Here is a 26,798-nt window from a genome sequence, read left to right as displayed (position 1 = left end):
AGCAAAGAACCAACTATCCATATAAAATTGACAGATAAGACAACTAAAAAATACCAGAATGTACACAAGCAGAATCCCGGCAGCGACAATCAGTGGCAAGAAGGGATACGAGGGGACAGATACGAGGACCTGCTCAATGGGGTCACACTGCAACCTCCATTAGCTAAGTCCTAGGAGGTGGGAGAGTCATTGGGAGGTGATGGGGGATTGGTGGGAGACAGGAAGCAGGAAGGAGGAACAGCAGAAAACGTGTGGGCAAAACTGAGAACAAAATAGAAATTAAGCAAAGAACCTAATATCCAAATAAAATGGAAAGTAAAAACAACCAACAAATACCAAAATGTACACAAGCAGAATATTGGAAGCGACAGTCAGTGGCAACCAGGTGCAGCAAGTGGAGCCGATACAAGGACTATGAAAATGTGTGGTGAATATTCCATTAAAACAGATGTTTTATTGTTTATTTTAGTTTATTCAAATTTAGTTTAGCTTTTCTTTTTTCTTTTTTGTTTCTTCAATTATAAAGGTAATATCATAGTTGACTCAGAAGATGGAGTCTTAAACGAAATTATAGAGGAACTTTAGTTGTTATGAATGTAAATATATGTTTTTCCTGCTGCTAACACACATCAAGTCTGCATGCCATTGCGACAGATGTCTGAGTTCAAATTAAACATGTAAAAAACAGTCTGAAAATGTATGCTGTCATTCCCTGTAACACTGGACTTTATTGATAGGTTATTGTACAACATGATTTATGGCATGCTGAAAAAGAATCAAAGAACCAGTGAGTACAACAAACAGGTGCCAAACTGTGTGAAAGGTGTCAGCTCAGTGACCATCTTAGAAACAGCGTGAACCCTACAACTAAATATATCATTAAGCTACATACAGTGATTTCCTTCATACAGTGTCACAAATCCACTTATGCTGATATAATCATGTTAGAAAATTGTCCTTAATATAATATGTCATGATAAGTGTTGGACTGCCCACAATGATTTCATAGAAGAAATATTAGACCTCATCACATCTGCCTCTATACAACACTCACTCTCCACCTTCCTTGGAGATTTCAATGTGCCCAGCACCTACAGCACCAAAACCATTGAAAATGCCCTTCACTGTGTATTCAACCTATTAGAAACAAAACACCACAAATGACTCCAAATGCAACACACTGGACCTCATCTTCTCTGCATCGTCCAACACCCACTGCCAGTTCCCCATATTCCTGCCTGTACTGATCATTTTGCTGTCCCCTTGTCTGAGTCACCCAAAGCCACATCCTATAAAGATAATGAACTTCTGTCCTCCATCATCAATTCACTGCAGGGAGATTCTATCACTCTACATCATGTTGTCAATCCCTCGATAACCCACCAAACCTTCCCAGACAGATGAAGACCAGATTGGTCCTTGTCCTGCTGAAAAAGCCCACTCTTGATCGAGCCGAATTTGCCAGCTTAAGTCATATATCCCACCCCGTATGTGTTAACAAATCTTTGAGAAGGCAGTTGCCACCCGGCTACAGAAGCATATCAATGACAATAACCTACTTCAAGACTACCAATCGGGTCTCAGACCACATTGCAGCATTAAAACAGCCATGTTCCAGGTAGTCAACAACACCCTCTCCCCCTGAGACCAACAAATGACTCTTGTCACGTGATCCTGCTCAGATTTCTTCAGATTTTAACACTGGCAACCATCAGCCATTGATCCACACCCTGAAACTTTCAATACCTATAACAGCAGTATGGTGCAAATATTTATATCATGGCACATTTACTTAAAGCTAATTATTGAAAAAGGAGCTGCCAGATATCAGACTCTCCCCATATCCTGCAGAGTCCCTCAAGCCTCTATTCCTGTCACATTTTCAACCTGTATTGGGAACCCTTGAAAGCCATCCTTCCAGTCATCCACAAGGATATCCACCAGTATGCTGACAGCAACAAACTCTATATTGAAATATCCTCAACTAATCACATAGAAAGATGCAAAGTCTGTCTCAATCTCATCTAACCCTGTATATCAACAAACTACCTGATGCTAAACTCTGCAAAGGCATCATTCCTCCTATTTGCCTAAAGTACCAAACATTCTCTGATAGACTCATGGATCTCCAACTGAGACTACTGGGCTTCACACCATAACCGACAGAACAGGCCAAATCTCTTGGAGTAACCATTGATCCACACTTCTCAGTCAAATTACTCATTTGCAAGAATTTCAAACCAGGTCCCAACTCACTCATTTAAAAAAAGTGAACCCTTTTTCACAGGTCTTCATACTTCAGAATGACTGTTGAAGCCCTAGTCCTCTCTCACCTAGATGGTGGCAACACACTTTCCAAGAAACCACCCTTGCTTCCCTGAAAGACATCCTTCACACTGCTTGCTCACTGAGGGGGTGACAAAACCCAGCCACATCTCCCCCGTGTAAAATAATCTACAATGGCTCCCTCTGGAAGACTGGATCATTATTAAGATCAGCTACAGCACTTACAAGGCCTTCTACATCAGGACTCTGTCTATCCTGCTAACAAATTAAAAATATCTTATGGTCAATACCAGAGCATGATGTTCCTCCACCGTTTACAGGCCCTATAGAGCTGCAAAGGCTTGCCCATGTTATTGTTTTTGAAAAGTATAGGGTTAAATATACCATGAGTGACTATACTGTTCACTTTTAAATTATAAAATCATTTTATAATAAAAAAGCATGTACATCTTTACACTGTATGTCTGACATTTCTAAATTTTGTAAGGCTTAGTGCTTTTCCTGGTATTGGAGCTCATGACCTGGGGTTATTTAGTAATGTTTTACACCGATGAATCTATGACACAAAGCATTGCTTTGATTTAGTTATCATTGAAAAGGCTCATTGCCTTCCTGGAAGCTGAGTGTGAACAATAAATGTAAAATGCTTTATAAATATCAGATGCCCTTTTGTCATGTGGAGCTCATCTAGGAATCTGTTCCACGACCTTGCTGTTCAGGTTCTTATGGGCTCCAACTTCTTAAGACATTTTGAAATGTGAACATTGCTATGGTTTTGACTGTTCCCAATCCAAGGTTTTACCCAGTCACATAAATTAGAAGGGTCCCTCTTGACCAGTTTCCTGGAGGACTAAATAAAAGAGCTGACTCTCAATCCATGAAACCAGTCAGTGGTGTAGAGGTGCTAGGCAAAATGCTAACATGTGGTGTGCTCCTGTGGGACCTCTAGAAATAACCTAAGGTAGGGCAGCCTTCTGCAGAAGGGACTTGTGTCTGCTGTGTTGGACCTCTAGTACTAGCCTAGGATTCTGCAGTTTACTAACTTAGGGACTTATATTTGACTCTAAGGACCTCTTCTCTAGCCTAAGGTACTGCAGCCTACATTATGAACATTCTAATTGCAGCTTTTCAAGGAAATGTGAATGGCACCATTGAAGGAGAATTTCCTTGGCCTTCCTGTTTATTTAAATCTCAAGTCTTTTGTAGGTGCAGAGTATGAAAACAGTAGTTAGTGGGAAAGTGTGCAACATGAAAAGCAATGCCACAGCCAACAGTTATAACTAGTATTTTCACTTACAAGCCAAACCTACTGACGTTGCCAGTGCTTGTTTAAAAAAAAGTAAGACATATTGCCATTGCCAAGGGTTGTTCCAATTTAAGTTATTTCTAAGCAATATTCCTTATTGCATCACTTTATGTCTTGGTTGCTTTGCAAGATGTATTTTTGCATTATGGTGTTTGCTTTTAATATCCAATAAAAAACAAAAAACAGGACAAACATAAGGGGTAACCTCTGAGGCCTTTGACTAAGCCAAGAAATGAAGACCAGATTTAGATTTTGGTGGATGGAATACTCTGTCACAAATATGACATGTCCTGTCCTCGTTGTTACAAGTCCGTTATATCCAAAGGCACTTTAATGCAGCAGATAGGATATCCATTTAGTTTGTGATGGAGTATCCAATCCATGCAACTCTAAACCAGGCACTAGGATTTGAAGATGAAGTATATGAATAACTGTGGCGTGCTCACACAAACTGAGGGTGGTTTAGAATATGCTTCCTTCACCACCAACAATTGATAGAGCCGCACACAAACTGACGTAACAAGCTTATCAGTGGTGCTCCTAATGATTACAGAATCCAAACCTCTCTGGTGTATACAATAACCCCATTAACCCTCACATGAGATTAAAAAATAAACCCTAAAGGAAACAGTCATCGCAATACATGATTTGTGTGTAGTTTGAATTGCACTGTAAAAACATGATAAATAAAGGGACCACTATCACAATGAAGAATGTTTCAGTGTAATGAAATTCTATGCATTATAAGATTTCGCATTTTATTTTAGAACATTTTTTGAAAATAAAGAAACCTTACCGACTGCCCAGATAATATTTGCAGGCAAAAGGGTATGCGTAAGGAGTCAGAGGGTAATCATTCCAGGTCACATGCCCTATTGGAAGGGAAAAATATGATATTGATCTGGCAACCAAAAGCATGAAAAGTTATATCTTGATACTTACATTCATATACACAATTATTATGCTCAAGCTACAAGTTTGTTTCTACAAACGAATTCATTTTTAATGTTTTCACCTTTGCCTGTGTCATTTCTAAATTAATTTGTTTGTTTTCTATCACCAAGGGCCCGATGTACAAACAATTCTGCAGTTGCAAAAGGCGGATTTCGCCAATTGCGACCGCAAAATGGCCTTGTACAATGTACCATCCCTATTTTTGCATCAGTATCCCGTTACTGACTCACAAAATAGGGATTGCGACTCGCAATTAAGAAGGCACTCCAAGGGCATCCCTGACTCATAGGCCCATGTAAGGATGTTTTGAGACCATAAATCCAGTCCCAAAACAATCGCAGATAACACCAATGTCAAATTGATGTTAACCCTTTTTCATACAGGAATGGGTCTCCAGGGGACCTCTTCCGCTCTGTGAATGGTAGCAAAAATGTATTTTTAGAACAGGCAGTGGTCCCAAAGGAAAATGGGATGCATTTAAAAAAAATAAAAAATGAAACGTTTTAGTTTGATTTTTTTCAGAGTAGGCAGTGGTCCGTGGGACCACTGCCTGCTCTGAGAAAATATTTCTGCATCCATTCACAAAGGGGAAGGAATCGCTTGGTGACCCCTTCCCGTTTGCGAATGGGTTTCTACCAATTTGAAACTGATGGTAACTGTGATTGTTTTGCGACCGCATTTGCGGTCACAAAAACATCATACATCCTCCTGAGATTTGCTATTTGGAAGAGATGCCCTCGGCAAGCCCCTTCCAAATAGCAACTCGCAAATCTATTTTGCGATTCATTAAATAGATTACCGAATCGCAAAATAGGGTTTGTACATACCCACATTTTTTTTTTTTTGTCGCAGTTTGCGACAAGAAAAAAGCTACGTACATCTGGCCCTTATACACAAAAGTGTAACTAGTTACCGAATCGCAATTTGGGTTTTGCGATTCAGTATTAGGAAGGGACGTGTCCAGGGCATCCCTTCCTAATACCGAATCTAAATGGTATGTATGATTGTTTTGTGACCGTGAATGTGGTCGCAAAACAATTGCAGTTAACAGCAATTTCAAATTGGTGCCAACCCTTCTCCTTTGTGAATGTCTGCGAAAATGTTTTAAAGAGCAGGCAGTGGTCCAACGGACAATGGCCTACTCTTAAAAAATGAAACTGAAACTTTTAATTTCTTTTCTTTTTAAACGCAGCCTGTTTTCCTTGAAGGAAAAAGGTCTGTGTTAAAAAAAAAAGATTGCTTTATTTATAAAAGCAACCACAGACATGGCGATTCTCAGTGGGTCACAAATTGCGACCTACCTCATGAATATTAAGGAGGCAGGTCTATTTGCGAACCCCGGGAATCGCAAAAGAAACTTAATGGAGCTTCTTACATTTGTAATTGCGTTTTCCTAATTTTGATCTGCATGGAATCGCAATTAGGAAAGCGGAATTCCAATTGTTCGTACATGTGGCCCAAAGCTACGTTCCTGCCTAAGCAATGATTGTCAATGTGGCCAGATATTTATGTACATTAATGGCCCCGTGAAGTGCATGCCTGACCTTGCTGCTGTGCTGGCGAAAGTGCCTGTTGGAAAAAATTTGCATTTTCCCCCTAACCTGTGCAATGTAGAAAGAATAGTGGTGCAAATCATCCTGTGGGCTCATAAGCAAAGTTAGGCTTAGGATGTGTGCAGATAATGGAAACTATCAAATGTGAAAAAAATTTAATTGAGTGAAAAGTATCCTGTTCATCTTTGGGCCAGGCAGGAGACAGGTGAGGGTACAAACCACCCTCCAAGCCCTTGGGCAATGCCGGGACAGAGTGCACACACCAGAGGAGCTTGCAGCTTCCCAGTTAATTAGGCGGTCAATTTTGAAATGTCAACACATGTATGCTGTACTGAAGCTTGTTTAATAACAGCATACTGTGAGTCTCATTCCCAACATGGTTGATTGAAAATACACCAATTATGAAAAGATGCCAAAATGGAAGCAGTGACTACATTCTTGCCAAATAAGTTGCACTTTCAGTGATCTGTTTTATTGTTCTATGGAAATATCTGTGTTGAATCAGAAATTCACTTGTCGTAGGACCTGATAACATTGTTCCCCCCAGCCAGCACCCTTTCCTGCAATAAACTGTCAGGTGTAGTGATGAATGGCTACATTCTCTACTTTATTTTTACCCAAGTTTGGGGTGAATTGGGCAAATGTGATCAAACGTAGTAACAATGAAGAAGTGGGTTTTCCTTCACAGGGGCATATTTATGACCCCCCTTGTGCAGCTGGTGCGTCACTGTGTTGCAGAAGCAGCGTATTCTTTGCAACCATATCTATGAGGCCACGCAAAGCCACTTTGTGTGGCTTTGAATGGCCTCATAGATGTGGAATAAGGCAAGGCAGCAGAAATCTCTACATTGCCTTACCGTGCGCAAGGGAGGCATTCCATGGGCACTGCGGTGGGTGTTCCCACGCAACGCCCATAGATTTTGATCCATTCCCAGATTTACCAACCCCGGTAAACGTGAGGATGTGCCAATACCTCACGCATCCCCAGGTGAAGGGCAACAAGGAGAAATATCTTTATCTATATCATTATCTCTCCTCAATTTTTCATCTTTCTATGTGTGCTGCCCATAAAAAAGGGAAAAAGCCTCCCAGGTTTCCCTTCCAGTACAAAACCAATCATGCATGCAATGCAGACACACTTGCACCATGGTGCAAGGGTGCCTGAGTTGGCGCTAAGCAGCCCATTGTATGTCAGTGCAGGAGGAAAGGAAAGGAATGCACCATGTTCCTTAAACATGGTGCATTCCTACCCTTTCCAGGTCACGCAGTGCAGTCCAGCGCAACACAGCAAAGTGACTTGCTGTGCTGCTCTGCACCACTTATTTGTAAATCTGACCCGGAGTTGTCTCTAAACCTTCAGGATGCATGATAAGTTATTCTATTTAAGTGCTTGTTATTCATGCCTCCTATGTTATTAAGTTTCCTTGCAACTCACTCGAGATCTGTAGCATCCAAGCCACTCCTTGTGACTATTATGAGTTTTTGGTGCAGGGCAGCACAGCAAGTCACCTTGCTGCACTGCCCTGTGTCAAAGGGAAGGGGCACAAATGCACTGCATCTATCCAATGCAGCACATTCATGTCCTTTTCCCCTGTACTTGTCCCCTTTTGGCAGCCTAGCGCCAATGCAGGCATCCTTGCACCGTGGTGCAAAGGTGCTTGCGTTGCATGCAGGATTGTTTTTGTGTAGGAAGGGGCACCTTCCTGCAGAACAATAATCCTGGGAGGCTTTTCCTCTTTCTATGTGTGCTGCAGAATGCAGCACACATAGAAAGATCAAAGAATGAGGAGAATAGTAATATTTCTACTCATTTTGCCTTTCCTGGGGAAGTGTAAGGTTTTGGCATATCCCTAGGTTCACAAGGTCTTATAAATCTTGGGACATGTCAAAATGCATGGGGGTTGCGTGAGAACACTCACTACAATACCCATGGAATGCCTACCCAGGGCAGAGTAGCCCAACACAGTGGCTTGTTCCAAAGCAATCCATGGGTGCAGTATGGGCGTTCCTACGCATCCACCCATGTATCTTTATGCAATCTCATATTTACTAAGTTAGTAAACCTTGGATTTGCCCATAATGGTGCACCTCCCCAAGCCATGTGTAATAAGGTGAAATGTGTTCATTAATTCTCAATTACACATGGAAAGAGGATAATGCCTCGAAGGATGTTTTTTGTGCGGGAAGCGATATGGGCTGGATTGTTTTTATACAGGAAGGGATAACAGATGCACCTTTGTCGCAAGGCAGCAAACAGTGTGCCAACACTAGGAGGCAGCAGAAATGTGCTATGTCTTTGTAGATATGGCACATTTCTAATTTCCCCTCTTCATGCAGTGGATTCCAGCAGGTTTTCTGCTACATTGACCTGCCTGAGTTCTTAGTAAGTATGCATGTAGGAGCATGATTACGAAAGCCTTACATCACCTTTGTCCCACGCAAAGCTCCGCCATTGTGGGGCAAGCTGGGGCATCCCATTGGGAGAAGGGCTTCATGTGGTGTCTCTATAAGCAGATGACCTACTCCTTTATTTCAGAGCTATCTCCGATATTCCCACAGAGGTTGCGGAAGTGCTGCAACACTTCGCCTCCCTGTCTGGCCTGCATGTCAACTGGGGCAAATCATGCTTGTTCCCCTTTTACCCAGAGACGAGAGACCTGGCCTTTGTCCTTTCCGGTGTGCCAGTTCTCTGGCAACCTAGAACATTTAGATATCTCGGGATCCGAATGTATCATTCATTGTCCGATCTGCATGATGGAGACCTTCAACATGCGGTCACCTCTATTCCCACTCAAATGTCATTTTGGCAGTCTCTGTCTCTATCGGTGATGGGCCGAAGATGGTGGTGCTTCCTCGCCCTTTGTATTATTTCTCCACCCTCCCTGTTTATGTCCCGGCAAAGGTTTTCATGGAGTTAGAACCCAGGAACAGGGAATTCATCTGGAATAAAGGCCGCTGCCGTGTGGCACTGGCTAAACTATATACTCCGACAGAGGTGGCTTGGCGGTGCCTAACCTACAACAATATTACCTGGCATCCCAATTACAATGGGTGTCCGGTTGGCTCGCGGGCCAGCACTTAACAGATATAGCTACAGCGATGCCACCATAGACTTTAGCCAGCTTATCCAACTTATTCCACCAAAACACGCGAGTTAGAGCACCAGACTTCTTCTTCAAAGTGTGGCGCATTGATGCTACCACAGGAGCATTAACCACACACATTCGCTGACTCCCTATGTGCCAGCCCTAGACTTACTGGGTACTCCCAGGAGCACCACATTTACATCAGCAGCAGAGCTGGAGACCTGGCATTCAGTAGGACTACACACTCTGGGTGATCTGTACCAACATGGCACTCTGACTCCCTTTGACACATTGGCAGCAGAGACTGGCTTACCACCGGGACAATTCCTTCTTTACAACTCTTTGAAGGCATCCCTGTCACATCATTGGGGGGACATATTGATGGAACTGCCAACTCATTTGACAATACAATACATACAGGTCATGGGCCAGGGCAAACATTTAGTGGATTGGCTAGCTAGCTTGTTGCAAATACACACTACATCTGGGCATGCTGGTTGGCGTGCCAAATGAGAGGGTTACCTTACCTGGCCTTTTACAGACAGGGAATGCGAGGTGGCTCAGGAAAGCCTGTGAGAAAGTAGCCTCTTTCTCGCCTTGTTACCCCCACTTTTGGCCTGTTTGTGAGTATATGTCAGGGTGTTTTCACTGTCTCACTGGGATCCTGCTAGCCAGGGCCCAGTGCTCATAGTGAAAACCCTATGTTGTCAGTATGTTTGTTATGTGTCACTGGGACCCTGCTAGCCAGGACCCCACTGCTCATAAGTTTGTGGCCTATACGTATGTGTTCCCTGTGTGATGCCTAACTGTCTCACTGAGGCTCTGCTAACCAGAACCTCAGTGGTTATGCTCTCTCTGCTTTCCAGATTTGTCACTAACATGCTAGTGACCAATTTCACCAATTCACATTGGCATACTGGTACACCCATATAATTCCCTAGTATATGGTACTGAGGTACCCAGGGTATTGGGGTTCCAGGAGATCCCTATAGGCTGCAGAATTTCTTTTGTCACCCATAGGGAGATCTGACAATTCTTACACAGGCCTGCCAGTGCAGCCTGAGTGAAATAACGTCCATGTTATTTCACAGCCATTTACCACTGCACTTAAGTAACTTATAAGTCACCTGTATGTCTAACCTTCACCTGGTGAAGGTTGGGTGCAAGGTTACTTAGTGTGTGGGCACCCTGGCACTAGCCAAGGTGCCCCCACATCATTCAGGGCAAATTCCCCGGACTTTGTGAGTGCGGGGACACCATTACACGCGTGCACTATACATAGGTCACTACCTATGTATAGCGTCACAATGGTAACTCCGAACATGGCCATGTAACATGTCTAAGATCATGGAATTGTCACCCCAATGCCATTCTGGCATTGGGAAAATAATTCCATGATCCCCCGGGTCTCTAGCACAGAACCCGGGTACTGCCAAACTGCCTTTCCGGGGTCTCCACTGCAGCTGCTGCTGCTGCCAACCCCTCAGACAGGTTTCTGCCCTCCTGGGGTCCAGGCAGCCCTGGCCCAGGAGGGCAGAACAAAGGATTTCCTCTGAGAGAGGGTGTAACACCCTCTCCCTTTGGAAATAGGTGTGAAGGCTGGGGAGGAGTAGCCTCCCCCAGCCTCTGAAAATGCTTTGATGGGCACAGATGCTGCCCATCTCTGCATAAGCCAGTCTACACCAGTTTAGGGATCCCCCAGCCCTGCTCTGGTGTGAAACTGGACAAAGGAAAGGGGAGTGACCACTCCCCTGACCTGCACCTCCCAGGGGAGGTGCCCAGAGCTCCTCCAGTGTGCCCCAGACCTCTGGCATCTTGGAAACAGAGGTGTTGCTGGCACACTGGACTGCTCTGAGCGGCCAGTGCCAGCAGGTGACGTCAGAGACTCCTTCTGATAGGCTCTTACCTCTCTTAGTAGCCAATCCTCCTTCCTAGGTAGCCAAACCTCCTTTTCTGGCTATTTAGGGTCTCTGCTTTGGGGAATTCTTCAGATACCGAATGCAAGAGCTCACCAGAGTTCCTCTGTATCTCCCTCTTCACCTTCTGCCAAAGGATCGACCGCTGACTGCTCAGGACGCCTGCAAAACCACAACAAAGTAGCAAAGACGACTACTTCAACCTTGTATTGCTTCATCCTGCCGGCTTTCTCGACTGTTTCCTGGTGGTGCATGCTCTGGGGGTAGCCTGCCTTCTTTCTGCACCAGGAGCTCTGAAGAAATCTCCCGTGGGTCGACGGAATCTTCCCCCTGCAACCACAGGCAAAAAAAGACTGCATCACCGGTCCGCTGGGTCCCCTCCCAGCATGACGAGCGTGGTCCCTGGAACTCAGCAACCCTGTCCAAGTGACTCCCACAGTCCAGTGACTCTTCAGTCCAAGTTTGGTGGAGGTAAGTCCTTGCCTCCCCACGCTAGACTGCATTGCTGGGTACCACGTGATTTGCAGCTGCTCCGGCTCCTATGCACTCTTCCAGGATTTCCTTTGTGCACAGCCAAGCCTGGGTCCCTGACACTCTAACCTGCAGTGCACAACCTTCTGAGTTGTCCTCCGGCATCTTGGGACTCCCTTTTGTGACTTCGCATGACTCCGGTTCACTCCTCTTCTAAGTGCCTGTTCTGGTATTTCTGTGGGTGCTGCCTGCTTCTCTGAGGGCTCCTTGACTTGCTGGGCGCCCCCTCTGTCTCCTCATCCAAGTGGCGACATCCTGGTCCCTCCTGAGCCACAGCAGCATCCAAAAACCCTAACCGCGACCCTTGCAGCTAGCAAGGCTTGTTTGCGGTCTTTCTGCATGGGAACACCTTTGCAAGCTTCTTCACGACGTGGGACATCCATCCTCCAAAGGGGAAGTTCCTAGTCTTCTTCGTTCTTGCAAAACACCAAGCTTCTTCCATCCGGTGGCAACTTCCTTGCACCCTCAGCTGGCATTTCCTGGGCTCCTGCCCACTCTCGACACTGTCGCGACTCTTGGACTTGGTCTCCTTGTCTTACAGGTACTCAGGTCCGGAAATCCACTGTTGTTGCATTGCTGGTGTTGGTTTTCCTTGCAGAATCCCCCTATCACGACTTCTGTGCTCTCTGGGGGTTGTAGGTGCACTTTACACCTACCTTACAGGGTCTTGGGGTGGGCTATTTTTCTAACCCTCACTGTTTTCTTACAGTCCCAGTGACCCTCCACAAACTCACATAGGTTTGGGGTCCATTTGTAGTTCGCATTCCACTTTTGGAGTATATGGTTTGTGTTGCCCATATACCAATGTGCTCCTATTGCAATCTTTTGTAACTTTACACTGCTTGCATTACTTCCTTTTGCTATTACTGCATAATTTTGGTATTGTGTATATATATCTTGTGTATATTTGGCATCCTCATACTGAGGGTACTCACTGAGATACTTTTGGCATATTGTCATAAAAATAAAGTACCTTTATTTTTAGTATATCTGTGTATTGTGTTTTCTTATGATATTGTGCATATGACACCAGTGGTATAGTAGGAGCTGTACATGTCTCCTAGTTCAGCCTAAGCTGCTTTGCCATAGCTACCTTCTATCAGCCTTAGCTGCTAGAAACACCTCTTCTACACTAGTAAGGGATAACTGGACCTGGCACAAGGTGTAAGTACCTCTGGTACCCACTACAAGCCAGGCCAGCCTCCTACAAAGCCTGACCCACGTCCTGCAGAATGCACAATTTCGCCTGATTCAATTTTACATACTGCACAGGGCATATCTGACCCCGGAGAAGATTAACAGATATTTTCACCACATTGATGTGTCTTGTCCCGTCAAACTTTCTGTATATGATGTACTTGTGTCCCCCCTTGCGCATTTACTGGTAGGGAGTGACTTCCCACCTGAGTCTGCACGAAGCGCCCACCATTATCTACCTGGGAGGCATGCATATTGTGGTTATTCCCCAGACCTAAGAAATACAAGGTGAGCTTTTGATTCTATGTCTTGGGCCTTTTGACAACTATGTGCCTTATTACAAAAAAGTGGAAGGCATATGAACCTCCCTCCCTAGTGGTGTGGCTGCGGTCCATTTTTGGTGTGGGCACAGGCGGAGCGGATGGCGCTGCGCAGGGAGGATAACCTGGGGCTGCGCAAATACCCACTGTCCTCTAGCTGGGAGAACATGCTAACTGAACTGAGGACGCTGAAGGGTGAGTCTGAGGGCGAGCTGTGGCCTAGCAGGGCATGTTCAACAGATAAGCGGGGCGTGTAATCCCATTGAAGGGAATTGCAGAGCACCGGAAGTTTTAACTACTGCATGGCTTTGTCACCAGTTAGCAGGGGTATCTGAGTGGAAGAGGTGGGCTGGGAAGCAGGGAAACGAAACAGGAGTGAGATTATAGGCATAGGTTCTGGTTATAATTGTTGTACCTACTGTTGTTACCAACTGTTATTCCAAGTTAGGCCAAACAAGTAAATAATGGAACAGATAAATCTTCTTGTTCTGCCACAACTGCCCTGATGTGAACGGTTTATCATTATGGGACTACCAGGACTTACCTGACACTTTCCACCAGCACATGCTCTGAAAATTGACACTATGGGAGACCCCAGCTATCACGATCATGTCTCCCTCTAACTTATGTACAATGTAATTGAAGACATTGTAGACACTAGTATGCTGCGCGTTCATATGTGGACTGCTGGAATTAATATCTGCTGGGGATGGTTTTTTTCACTGTTCTTTCTTATTCCCAAAAGGTATGTTGTGAAGCGGATGAAGATGAAAAAAACTGAATAAAAAGATTTATGAAAAAAACAAATCAGACAGCACCAGCTGTGGATAAATGATAGCGCTGAACCTGGACAAAGTCAAAGGTTCAGGCTGACAGTGACTGAGCACAGGCTGGGCAAAGAACCAAGTTCGACACACCGGAAGTTGTACATTATGTCATGGTGTGAGGTCTACACATCTGGGCTTTGCGACGCTTCACGTTTCTCTGTGTTGGTTCAGAAGGAGGCTGTGCAATGAGGCTTTGCAAAGCTTTGCATCACTTTGGCAGTTCAGATGAAGCTCTCAGCTGTATGACAAGACTTTGTGTTGCTCTTGTTTAGTTCTGATAAAGCTCTTAGCTGTGTAGTTAAGCTTTGGGGGTCTTTACGTCACTCTGCGTCAGTTGCGATGAAAGTCTCAACTGAGTGACAAGGCTTTGTGCGGCTCCGCGTCCCTCTGCTTTCTTTCCATAAAGCTCATAGCTGTAATGGCGTGGTGTGGCAAGGCTTTGGCATACTCATGGTCAGTTCCTGTGAAGCTTCCAGCTGTGGGGTGAGGCTTTGTGGTGCTTTTTGTCACTTTGCACCAACTTTGATAGAAACTTCAGCTAGGTAAGGAGACATTCTCTCTCATGCCAGCTGGGGGGACCACAGGGGCACCTATTGGTGCTCAGGAACTCACTTCAGCAGAGGCTATCAGCAGGGCTCAGGTATGTCCAGTTGCTGGTCTATGCAAGCCCAGTCACAGCTGGTAGGCAGGTGCCTTCTGGCGACAGAAATGGGCCTTATTCTGTAACTTCCACAGGTCCATGGACTGTTCTGAAGAGGGACTCTGGGGGTACAATAAGGAAGGAATACATGAAGCCCAATAGCAGGACTATTAACGGTCATGTGACCCAGGACAGTGACAGATTTCAAGGATGGATAGGGCAAGAAAATGTCAACTTTCTAGAAGTGGCATTTTCAAATTTGTAAGTTAAAATCCAACTTCACCATTACAAAGAGTTGTAAATTGAAATTCATGTGAGTGTTAACTGCATATCTCTATCTGTTTACAGTGTAAAGTTAGCACTTATTGAATGTAACATGGTAACCGAGTGGTAGTCAATGGGAGAAATAAGCCTTACAGCAGTGAAAAATAACTTTGGGAGTTTTTCACTACAAAGAAATGTAAAACTTAATTATTCATGTCCTTCTTTTTAAATACAATGGCCCCTGCCCCATGAGCATTCAGGACGTATCCTAGGGGTGAATTCTAGTTATTAAAAAGAAAAGGATTAGGTCGGGCAAAAGGTTTATTTTGCTCGGTCAAAATGGCAGTTTCAAAACATCACTATGGACTTCAGTGGGAGGCCTGAGACGTTTTAAAATGCTACTTTGATGGGTGGCACAATAAGTACTGCATACTTACTAGTAGTATTTACTTTACAGGCATGGGTGCATATAGTACCAAATACTAGGGACTTACAAGTAAATTAAATGTACTAATTAGGTATCTGCCAATTGTAACGAGTTTTAAGTAGAGACCACAAGCACTTTATAACTTGTTATCAGTGTTAAAATGCACAAAGTGCAAAAAGCCACCAAAAGTGGGTTCCGCTAAGGAAGGGAGTGAAGGCAAAAGGTTTGGAGTGACCCTGCACAGACGGGCAGGTCCAAAATAGTTTAATAAATAAAATGATGCAATTATTTGTAGGCCGGTTTACACTTCCTGCTTTTGAAGTTGAACACTGTAATCCTTACGTAATTTGATGTCATGCAAGCAATATTGCAAATTAAATCAGATCAGTATTTTCTCATGAATAATGTTTTGACTTTATTAACAATCCATTAAAAAAAAATTGAATCACAAAAATTTATTTTTTAGAAAGCCTTAGGCGATAGCTGAAAACAATCCACAGCTATACATTTATTCAGAACAATCAATCTCATTTCCCCAAATCTAAGCCAAATTTTATTTAAATGTATAACACTATATAACTGGTTAGCCGATTGGATTGTCTTTTACATCTTTCAAGTGTTAAATCTGGTCCTTGTCTATCTGTTAATTTGAAATGATATTCGGAACCTGCTTACCATTCTCTACAAACCACGAACCGATGTAGTCTTCATTGCCAAGATTATCAGGTTGACCATTTCCAAACGGCAGAATTGTCATTCTAGATCCATCGGAATTCATATACACTCCCTCCTTCAAGTAACAAAAAAACTCACAGTGATGAATCCAAAATATTGTAGCTAACAAAGTATAATAGTGACCTGCACCTTAGCACAAGTTTGCTTTGTTATGTAGTCCAGTAAACTCAACAAGATGAGCTAATTAAATCAGACAAAGAAGTTTCAAGTATGCATGCAAGTCTGTTTATTCCATATATACATTTAATATGTTGCAATGAGTTTTATGTTAAGCTTATTTCTTAAGTTCATTAACCATATTAACACATTGTCTGGGCAATGACCTGGATTTTAGCATTGATTGCTTGCTCATTACAGAATAAGTTGCACGATAAATAGCCTAGTAACCCACTCTATGTCTTAAAAGCCCAAGGAGAGAGGAAGACCAAGTACAAAGTGCCAGCGATATTGTACTTGATATGAAAAGGAGTCCTGCAGAGCCAGCTACTACAGTTAACTACCAGAACATTGAAACCTAAATATTTACATGTCAAAATGTCCACTACTAGAATATTGTAAAGATCAGGATAGGATAACTATACTTAACTTCATATCGATGCACCTTGACATTATATCTATCATGAAGATAGGTAGATGCCATGGTAACAACAGTAAATGTACACTTATATATACATCCTTGCTTTTCCTTCAGGACACCCTGTCAGTCAATACTTTGGCATGTCAGTATTCTTGTCCTCGATATACTGAAATGCAAATTTAGGACCAAATTTAAGAAACTGGGGCTGCATTATATGCAGCGCCACTTTTCTTGCACCCCTCAGTGTCCCCCTAATGCCACCATGTGTGCGCCATATTGAATACACGGTGCTCCATGGCGCAGGTTAGGGACAATAGCGTCAACATTTTTGACGGTATTGTTGTACTTTGCGGGATTAGCGCAAAAAATGTTGGCGCTAATCCTGCACAGTACATGGAGGCCCAATATAAATAATGGTGTGCCTCATTTTAATGCCTGCTCTATGCAGGCATTAAAAAATGCCATCAAAAATGGCTCAGTGGAATCTGAGAGATTCCACTGCTCAATTTTTGCGGTCCCTCTAACGGTTGAACGCCCCCCTTGCATACATTATGCCTGGCCCAGGCATAATGTGGCACAAGAGGTTACAAAGTTCGCCACATTGTGGATATGATGCAGCAAATATGGGCTCGTTGAACCACATTAGCGTCATAATGTGACGCATGGCAGTCCAGGCCCTCTTAAATTTGGGCCTTAGTACCTCAGTCAGGCTCCTGAAAACTAATCCTCAATTTTGAGGAAGTACATCATTCCTCAACCTGTTCCAAAGAAGAGAAGTGTTGCACCCAAAAATAAAGGCTGGGATAATCGAACGTTTGTTGTTCACATAAAGCTATTTAACCTATGCAGTTTCAGGCTCTACATGAGGAGTTACAAATACAACTATGGAAAATATGTAGGGTTTAATATTAAGGAACAGGACTGCATGTGTGAATTATAAAGTTTTATTTGGAGGACTGGCATTTCTACAAATTGTGTTTGTTTTGAAACACTAGCTAAAGATTTTCAAACTGAGAGAACATGGGAAAAATTCCTCATGAAGACCACAGAGTATGGGGCACTGTAGGAAAGTCCTCTTTTTTGCCCTGGTCACCCCACACTTTTTGGATAGGTACTGGTGGTTTCTGACTCTTGGCTGGGTACTGCTTACCAGTCCCAGGGCCAGTGCTCTGTGTAAAGTGGATATGAAAATTAGGCTAATTACAATTGGCTAAGTTAACCTACCTATAAGTCCCTAGTATATGGTAGGGCATGTAGGTTTAGGGACCACAGCATAGGTAGTGAACCCATAGGTGCACTGCTGAGGTGCCCAGTGTCATTTTAAAGGCAGGCCTGCCTTGCTGGCTGCTTTTAAATTAAAGTTAAATGCAAATTCGACTTTGGAATTAAAAGTAGTTCCAAAGTCTTAAACTACCTTATTTTTGCATATAAGTCAACCCTAATGTGTGCCCTATGTGCCCCTAGGGCTGGGTGCCATGCAACTATATGCAGGGACCTTATAAAAGTAGTTTTATAAGCCCTGGTGAGGTAAAAAGAGCCAAATTCGTTTTTCCCTCATTGTAGTAAATGGCCTTCATAGTCTAGAATGGGGAGACTTTATTTTACTTTTTAAAGTCCCCTTAAATGACAGATACAAAGAGTTTGGTATCAAATTAATTGTTATAATAAATCCCACAACTTCCAGTAGTTGGATTTAATATAACTTGTTCAGGTAAAGATTTTTAAACTTTACCTGAAAAGTTGCCAATTTCAGCCCTGCATTGTTTTTGCTACTGTGCCCTGATTGGACAGCCTCTGGCAGCCTGGCCAGGCTGCCTTGATGAGGTGTGAAATGGCCTGGCTTCAAACAAAGAGATGTGCCTGTGGGAGGGAATTTCCCCTCAGCAGATGGTGAGGCAAGAAGGGGGAGGGCTGCCAAACTGGTCTTCAAAAGGCAGAGAAGGACATTTGGAACAACCCAGCAACACCCCCACATCCTGCAACCCCAGACAACTAGGTGCCCCCTTGATTAGATTAGGAGAGGACAGGAAAGGGGTGTGTTTATGATTTTTAGCCACACCAGTGGGTGGGCTCAGCCCGATGTAACCTCCAAAAATCAGATTCAGCCATGATGGATTTTTGAAGAATGTTGCCTCCTGGGATTGATTTTTGCCACACTTCCCAGGAAGTGGTCATCACAGGGGGAAGGACCGTGCACTTGATTGGAGAATCAGGACCCCCCTGTTTTTCACCCAGGAGCAAGGATAAAACTGGCAGACCTGCACCCACACCTCAGATCCCCATCAGATTCCAACAAGGAAGACCCAAAGGAGAAGATGGACTGCCCTGCTGGACCCCTGGCCTGCACCTGGAACCTGCACTCAGAAGGAGTGCACCATCTGCACACTTCGGCTTCACCACAAGAAGGACTTTGCCTGGCTTCAACTGGTTCAAGGAGGGACTCCCTGTTTGCTACAGGTGAAAAATTGCTAACCAGAGTCCCCTGCACCAACTCCTGAAGAAACCAACCAACTGACCACTGCTTAGTGACCAAAAAGGAGTTTGCGCCAGGTGCATTCTAGGAGTTGTAGTCTGCACCCCCAAGGATCATCTCAGAGCTTCTGGACCCTTGGGGTGAGCTGTGGACCCCAAAAGAACCTTAAAAGAACATCTGGGAGAAGCCCCAGAAGTTTTGGGAAGTTTTGAGAACTTTTGAAAAAAAGCTCCATAGAGGGACCGACTCCGCGCGGCAACTCTAGCCGGCTTGCCTGAACCGCAAACCGGCCTGATTTTCAGGTTAATCCCCGTAAAGAAAATCTCCAAAAAAGAGACTAAGGGGGTCATTCTGACACTGGCGGTCCATGACCGCCATGGCGGAGGGCGGCGGAAGCACCGCCAACAGGCTGGCGGTGCTTCCTGGGCGATTCTGACCGCGGCGGTAAAGCCGCGGTCAGAAAAGGGGAGCCGGCGGTTTCCCGCCAGTTTCCCTCTGGCCCAGGGAATCCGCCATGGCGGCGCTGCTTGCAGCACCGCCATGGGGATTCCGACCGCCTTCCCGCCAGCCTGTTTCTGGCAGTGTCCACCGCCAGAACCAGGATGGCGGGAACGGGTGCCGTGGGGCCCCTGGGGGCCCCTGAACTGCCCATGCCACTGGCATGGGCAGTGCAGGGGCCCCCTAACAGGGCCCCACAAAGATTTTCACTGTCTGCTGTGCAGACAGTGAAAATCGCGACGGGTGCCACTGCACCCGTCGCACCCCTGCAACTCCGCCGGCTCCATTCCGAGCCGGCTTCATTGTTGAAGGGGCTTTCCCGCTGGGCCGGCCGGCGGTCTTCTGGCGGTCGCCCGCCGGCCCAGCGGGAAAGCCGGAATGGCCGCCGCGGTCTTTTGACCGCGGAGCGGTCTTTCGGCGGGAACCGCTTGGCGGGCGGCGACCGCCGCGGTCAGAATGACCGCCTAAGTCCGAAGGTAAAAAGTTGACCGGGACCTCCCAGCCAGCGTATCCGAGGAGGGCTCCAGGAACGTCGGATCAAGATCCAGGTTTACCCCGGTCGAAGGATTTTCACCTCAAAAAAACTACTAAGTACGAAGGTAAAAATATCCACGAGGATTCCCGCGATGCGTATCCGGAGAAGGGCTCCAGGAGGTCGGATTGGACTGGCAGGTTCGTCCCGCTGAAGAAAATCTTCAGAAAAGAGACTAAGTGCGAAGGTAAACTTTTAACCGAGGCCTCTCGCGGCCTGTATCCGAGCAGGGCTCCATCGCGGTTGGCCTTAAACTTTTACTTTGCCCCGGTCGAGGTGCAAACAGATGACCCGATTGGCGCTTTTTGTTTCTAGACGCTAAAAAAAAGAAAATTCTTTTAAAATTCATATCTCCGGTTTACCTTATCCGATTTTATTTTTTTTGGTGTCATTTTAAAGATAAAAGTATAGTCTATTTTTGGAGTTTTTAAACTGTTTCCTGTGTTTTATTTAATTACTGTTTTGTGATATTTGAATGCTTTACACTCTGTCTCCTAAGTTAAGCATTGACGCTCATTGCCAAGCTACCCAGGGTTGAGCTGGGTTTAATTTACTGAGACCTAACTGGACCTACGTGGAGGTTAGTGGCCTATTGCTAAGTGTAGGTACTTACCTGCCCTTCCCAATAACCCATTTTCCAACAGCCACTATTTTGTGTATATGCCTCTTGTGGAGAATAACATGCTTGTATTGGTATTATCACAAATATTTCCTCATGATATTTCTGAAATCAAGGACTTTTTGAGGGTCTAATTGCACCTTAGTTTACCTAGTGAATTTGTACACAGCATTGCCCACAGTAATTCAGCATGATGTATAGCTGAGTATCTCACTACAGCGAGGTGGGCAGAAACTCATGTTACCTTCCAAATTGGTATTAAGAAGGCACTCATTTTGGGAACTATAAGGAGATATGAGACTGTCTTAATTTCTGGGCGTCTCGGCATCATTAGTAGGCTGCTGCTTGAATAGCCAGAGCATTTAGGGCCTGATTACAACTTTGGAGGACGGTGTTAATCTGTCCCAAATGTGACGGATATCCTTCCCACCGTATTACGAGTTCCATAGGATATAATGGACTCGTAATACGGTAGGTGGTATATCTGTCACATTTGGGACAGATTAACACCCTCCTCCAAAGTTGTAATCAGGCCCTTAGTCATTTGATGTCACACATTTCAGAAGCACTTGATTCAACATGAAGTGAGACCTAACTATGAATCATTTGCAACCCTGATTCTCTGCATCCCTCGAAATTTCAGGGATACAGAAGATAACATCAGAAAGACATTTGCATGCATCTTTTCCACATGCTGATTTTGCTGCGTTGAGGAGTGTAGCAATACGCAGATGTAGAGGGCACAGGAAGAGACAAGTGACAAAAACACAGTTGAAATTGTAGGAATTGTAGGTATGCAAATATGCATGACTGTGTTAACACATTGAAACCGGAGCCATTATCATTGTTAGTGGCTGTTATGTGTTTGGGGTGTAGGATTGCAGAGCTTGTTTTCTAAATATTTATGACAATGAAGCAACAAACAAATGTGGTAACTTTGAGTCACTCTGTGTGTGTGTGTGTGTGTGTATGTGGGAGAGAGAGAGAAAGAAAGAGAGAGAAAGAGATTGCACTTGTTTATATGTTTGTGAGAGAGAAAGAAAATAGGAGTTAAATAATGAGAACGAGATGTGGAAAAGGAGGCATGCAGGTCCAAGCAAGAGAGAGAGTCACAGTAAGTGGTAGAACTCGAGTGTCATATATTGCCTGTGAATTAATCCAGTGCTGGAAACAGTTCATTTTTGGTGGACCCTTGTTTAGAATATCATATATGGATAACCTACAATAAAATGTATTGTAATCTTCATGTGTCTGTCCATCCTTTCCATTCTTTCAGAGCGTTAAATAACCTCCCTGGAAAACAGTCAACTCACGCTTTAAATCTATAGTGATGTCATACAATAAAGGTGAGATGGTTGGCTCATGGTGCTTTTAGGAAAACGTCTGCCTTAAGCAAAATAACAATTTGGGTTAGATCTACTACATCTGGATCACATAAAAGCACAATTTCCAAACATTTTCATGACCAAAAACCTATTTTGTAAACTGACCTATGTACTAATAAGTAGGTTCACAAAATAAGGAATTGGAGAACATTGCAGTACGATCTGTCTCATTAATATTTATGAGGTAGGTCACAAATTTCAGATCACAGAGATTAGTGGCCTGTAAGGTTCATCAGACCACCAAGCAGGGCAATTTCCTTAAAGGGAACAAGGATGTTTTAATATGGTTTTTCACTGGTTTATTCATAGAATTGCATTTGCAAGCCATTGCTACATATGGTACAACTTTACAATTTGGAAGAGACATGCACAACATGCCCCTTACAAATACAGATTGTGGTATCTAGTCACAACTCATTCTAGGAGTTGGTAAAACCCAGTATTAAAATGGGTAAAGTATATGAGAACTACCCTTTCTGTGGTCATAAACACTCAAGTGTCATTTAAGTGTTTGAGGCCATATAATAGGTTCGGACACCTGGCCTTGTGTTCCATGACTGCCACTGCAAGGCTAGCCATGCCTCTCTATAAGAGAACCTGATCAAGGAGGCCATTGATCATTGCTGTTATATTTGCAATCTAATAGATGGATACAAGAAAGGCAGTCTAAGGTGAGAGTGAGCTTGTGGACTATAGCCCTGATTTAGATTTCGGCGGTCAGGTTACTCCGTCACAGCTGTTCCCGTCTGCCGAAATATAAATCCCATTATTTCCTATGGGATTTTTATTCCAGTGGACGAGATGTCTGTCACCATTGTGATAGAGTAACCTGTCCGGCGAAATCTGAATTAGGCCCCAAGAGACTAAATTAGCAATAGGGATCAAGCATCAAGCATGAAATAGAAAACTACATCTGCAATACATGTGAAATGGGCAGAAGGATGGGCACACACCATTCAGATATTAATTCCAAGTTAAGATAAAACTCACCTTGAAGGTGTCATGCGCTCCTATCCAGTAGGCACCTTTGTTAAAAGGATCCGCTGGTTTCCCCATCAGAACAAACACAAAATCATTTTCTTCTTCACTGTGAATGGAGGCCAAGTGAGAATTGTAGGAGAGGCAGGTTGACTTGAAGAGAGAAAAGAAGTGTACATCAGATCAGACACTGGGGATGTCACCTGATTCAATGTAGTGGTCCTATGTCATACTACAATACATCAGTATTTAGCCAGAAAGCCAGCTGTGTTGCTTTGGGTGCGATAGTGAAAAAAGAGGCAGCACCATATCGATGAAGATATGGTACTCTCTTCCAAAACTCTGATGAACTTTTAGACAGCATAGCACCACATAGACGCCTTTGCCTCATAGTGCAAGGCTGTGTGAGAGATGTCTAGCATAGATTTTGTACTGGAATGGTACCCTTCCAGTTAGACATACATTGTATGTGTGATTTACAGTACAGCACTTGATGCAGAATGTTTGAAACATGTAGGGGAAAAACATGTTTCTACTGCTTTGTGTCTAACATCATGAGTAGTTGTGTAGGAAAGTTCATGTGGCAGCCACAGGACGCCTCCTTGACGCAAAGTACACAAAGTAGTGCAAAGTGATGCTTCATCTCACTTTTAAGCAACTTTCCACCAGAAAATAAGTTTTGAACTGAAAGTAAAAACAAAATCAGCACTTTGCCCGTTTGCTTCACTTGTGTTTACTTTGCACTGGTATAAAGTGTCATATTTTAGAAACCTATGCAAGAATACCTTTCAATACAATAAAGGATAAGAAACTGGGTAACCACATATAAACATAACATGATACTACAAGAGGTCTGGAGGTCCTCCTTAAACACAGGGGGATGACGTGAATTAGTTGACAGTCAAGTAGAATACTTGCGATACTTAGCACTTATTTTATATGGCTACTGTGGTTTTCAGTATCTGTATGAATAACTCACAGCGCAGTGCGCACACTATAACATACACTACCATTGTGTAGCAATATTGATAGTTACATGATTTTATTGGTAAGCCTCCCATCGACGGATTTAGTGGAACCACTGGTCTCCCAATAACTAAATGAGGATCTCATGAGTTCTAGGGTAATTGGTAGCCATAGAATTTACAAAATTCAAGATGCTGATTTGAGCTTGAGTCATGTTACCATGAAATGTAGTTCAGGCAAAAGGGCACGGGGAAAGTGACAGGGCTTTTTGTTTACAGAATGCTCGCTACCAGGATTATGAGTGGCACGATGCTGTGATGCACAGATAACTAATTCCTTGCCACACTGTAGTTGATGTTGGAATGAATAAAGAGGGAACCTCAACAAGTGCAGAGAAACTGAAACCGGTAGATTGACTGGTAGATGAGCTCTAAATCCTAATTTCTCTGCAAATGTTCCACTTTGGAAGAGCGCTTGGAACATCCGCTCCCATGATCTCTGCAATGGGTAGAGTTATCAATAGTGCAGCACGTGCATTCACACCAGGGCTCAGCTATGGCTGTTTGGACTACCCAACAGGGGCACAGCTCCATTTTCATTGCTTTTATTCGGATTCATAACTCTCTTACTTTGCCAGTGGTCTCTGAAGAGGCGATCACTCCCACCTCTGATGTCGCCCCTTGCTATGTATATTTAGGTTGTTGGGCAGTCTAAGTCTAATTGTTCTGAGTCACGAAGAGGTGAGACAGCGCATCTTGGTAGGTATTATGCCTGAATAAATGGTGCCCAACAAGAAATCCATTCAGCTGCAGCACAATTTGCACATCTTGGCCAAGATGTAGAGCACTTCGGTAGCTCTTCATCACAAGTGAGTGCAGTTGAGCAGCAGGAAGCCACCTATTGCTACTGACACCTACATAGAGGTTTGTGCATGGATTGTACCAGCACATGTATGTCATCATCATGAGGTCCTGGCCTGCATTTGTGTGAAATAACCATGTTCAAGCATGTGCCGCTGTGTTTTTTGAGAATTCAATATCCTTTTTGAAATGTGACCAGAAACTGCCAAAGATCCTCTGGTTTGATGTGCATGTGCAGCCCCTGCTTTACCATCACCAGAGGTGGGGCTGCTGCTACCATGGTGAAGGACCATGAAGATATACATCCTTGATAAGCCACATATATTCCTTGTGAATTGGAGCATCACAAACCTTGAAGTCATGTTAGAACTGCATAATTATTTATACAATAAATTGTATAATGGAGTACTTTTAATTATTAGATGCTCTTCATACTGGGATATATGCCAAAAACTGCAGTCTAAATAACAAGAAGTAAAATAATGCAAAGGTAAGTAAAGATTTACTATTCAGAGCTCCACATGATTTACCATTCTGAACTCCTCATTCACCTACCTCCAGGATATATGGATCGTTAAAGTACATAGTAAATCTATGTTTACCTAAACATGCTTACCTTCACAATATTTTGATAGTTGTTATTTTGGGCACCATGTTTTCATAGACTGATATTCTTCTGGTGATATTCTAGTAGTATACAATCATCCTGATCTTCTTGCACTCTATATAAAGGCCCCATGGTCCAAAACCCCAGCACCAAAAAGCTAAAAAATCCTGTTATGTCAGGCTTTCGTATAGCTCTAAAATTGCATAGTTTCTCTCCACTGAATGCTACAGTTTAACCTCAATGTGTGTCCCAGGTTCCGGCATCATCCATTTTTCTGACTGCCTATTGTTTTGCCTTAGATCCCCAGAGCCTATGTCACAGTCTAGCCCATTGTGAATTATGAGGAATCACACAAGTCTCTCTCATTGACTGTTGCCATTCTTCCTAGCCTTCTTTACTGACCATGTTTTTAGCTTGTATTGAGAGATTAATTTAGATAGAATGGTCTTAATTCCTGATGGTTCAAATCCCAACCCATTTGGCAGAAATGTTTATGCTGATAGCACACAGATGTATAGTCTCAAAACACTATCAGCTTGGTGCTTGAACCCCAGGTTCGAACTGGCTTACAGCATCCCAAAACACTTATGAACAGTTCATCAAATAGGAAGCACTCAATAAGTCAACTTCATTCAATATTGGTTCATCAGCAGCACAGCAAACATTTCATGATGATGAGACCTGATCATTGATCCTAGGTCATTCAATACAGAAACCTCAATTGCATGAGTTTAAAAATATAGACTTCAGTATTTCTTCTCCTTTAAAACCAGACAATAACAGACTGTGCTTTGTGTCCCTTTAAGGGACTTCATCAGACCTGTAAAAGAACATATGAAACAAATTTCACAATCGACCCCTAGTTTACATTGTTACCTACATTCCCTCAGCATCTCAGCAACTACAGAATCAGAAATAATAAATGGTAGAGAAATTGATATAGAAGTACAAGATACAAATTTAAGGTCACTTCAAATCATCAATATATCTCGAAGGGTGTTGAAAGAAATTGAAATTGGTGTACTTCAAAAAGGATTGGGATTTTGTCCTCCCATATTGAAGATTGATGTGTTTAAAATTGCCAGAAATTTGGAACTGAACGGTTTTTGCAACACTAGAGAAAATATAAGAAATTGATAGTGTAACTCAAAGATTGGACATTGCCATAGCCGATGTACAAGATGTACAGACTATTCTCTCAACAAATGACAATGATGATAGTGTAAAAGATTTGCATGAGATGTTGGGGATAGTAATGGAT

General features: G+C 43.5%; 1 protein-coding gene across 2 annotated transcripts in view; it reads right to left on the bottom strand.

The window, feature by feature from the left end:
* The window catches only part of LOC138287441 (C-type lectin galactose-binding isoform-like), a 115,990-nt gene that overhangs the window by 4,218 nt on the left and 84,974 nt on the right, over positions 1-26,798 (bottom strand). For both annotated transcript variants that reach the window (XM_069227865.1, XM_069227864.1), the window contains exons 4-6: positions 23,117-23,257; positions 15,983-16,097; positions 4,389-4,464 (exon numbers count right to left, since the gene is read on the bottom strand). In XM_069227865.1, coding sequence (XP_069083966.1) covers positions 4,389-4,464; positions 15,983-16,097; positions 23,117-23,257 — 332 coding nt within the window. The remainder of the gene's footprint in view (positions 1-4,388; positions 4,465-15,982; positions 16,098-23,116; positions 23,258-26,798) is intronic.

This window comes from Pleurodeles waltl, chromosome 4_1, assembly GCF_031143425.1.
Source record: "Pleurodeles waltl isolate 20211129_DDA chromosome 4_1, aPleWal1.hap1.20221129, whole genome shotgun sequence".
In the NCBI taxonomy this organism is placed as follows: Eukaryota; Metazoa; Chordata; class Amphibia; order Caudata; family Salamandridae; genus Pleurodeles; species Pleurodeles waltl.
The sequence above is the reverse complement of the archived record's forward strand: the minus strand, read 5'-3'. Positions and strand labels throughout refer to the sequence as shown.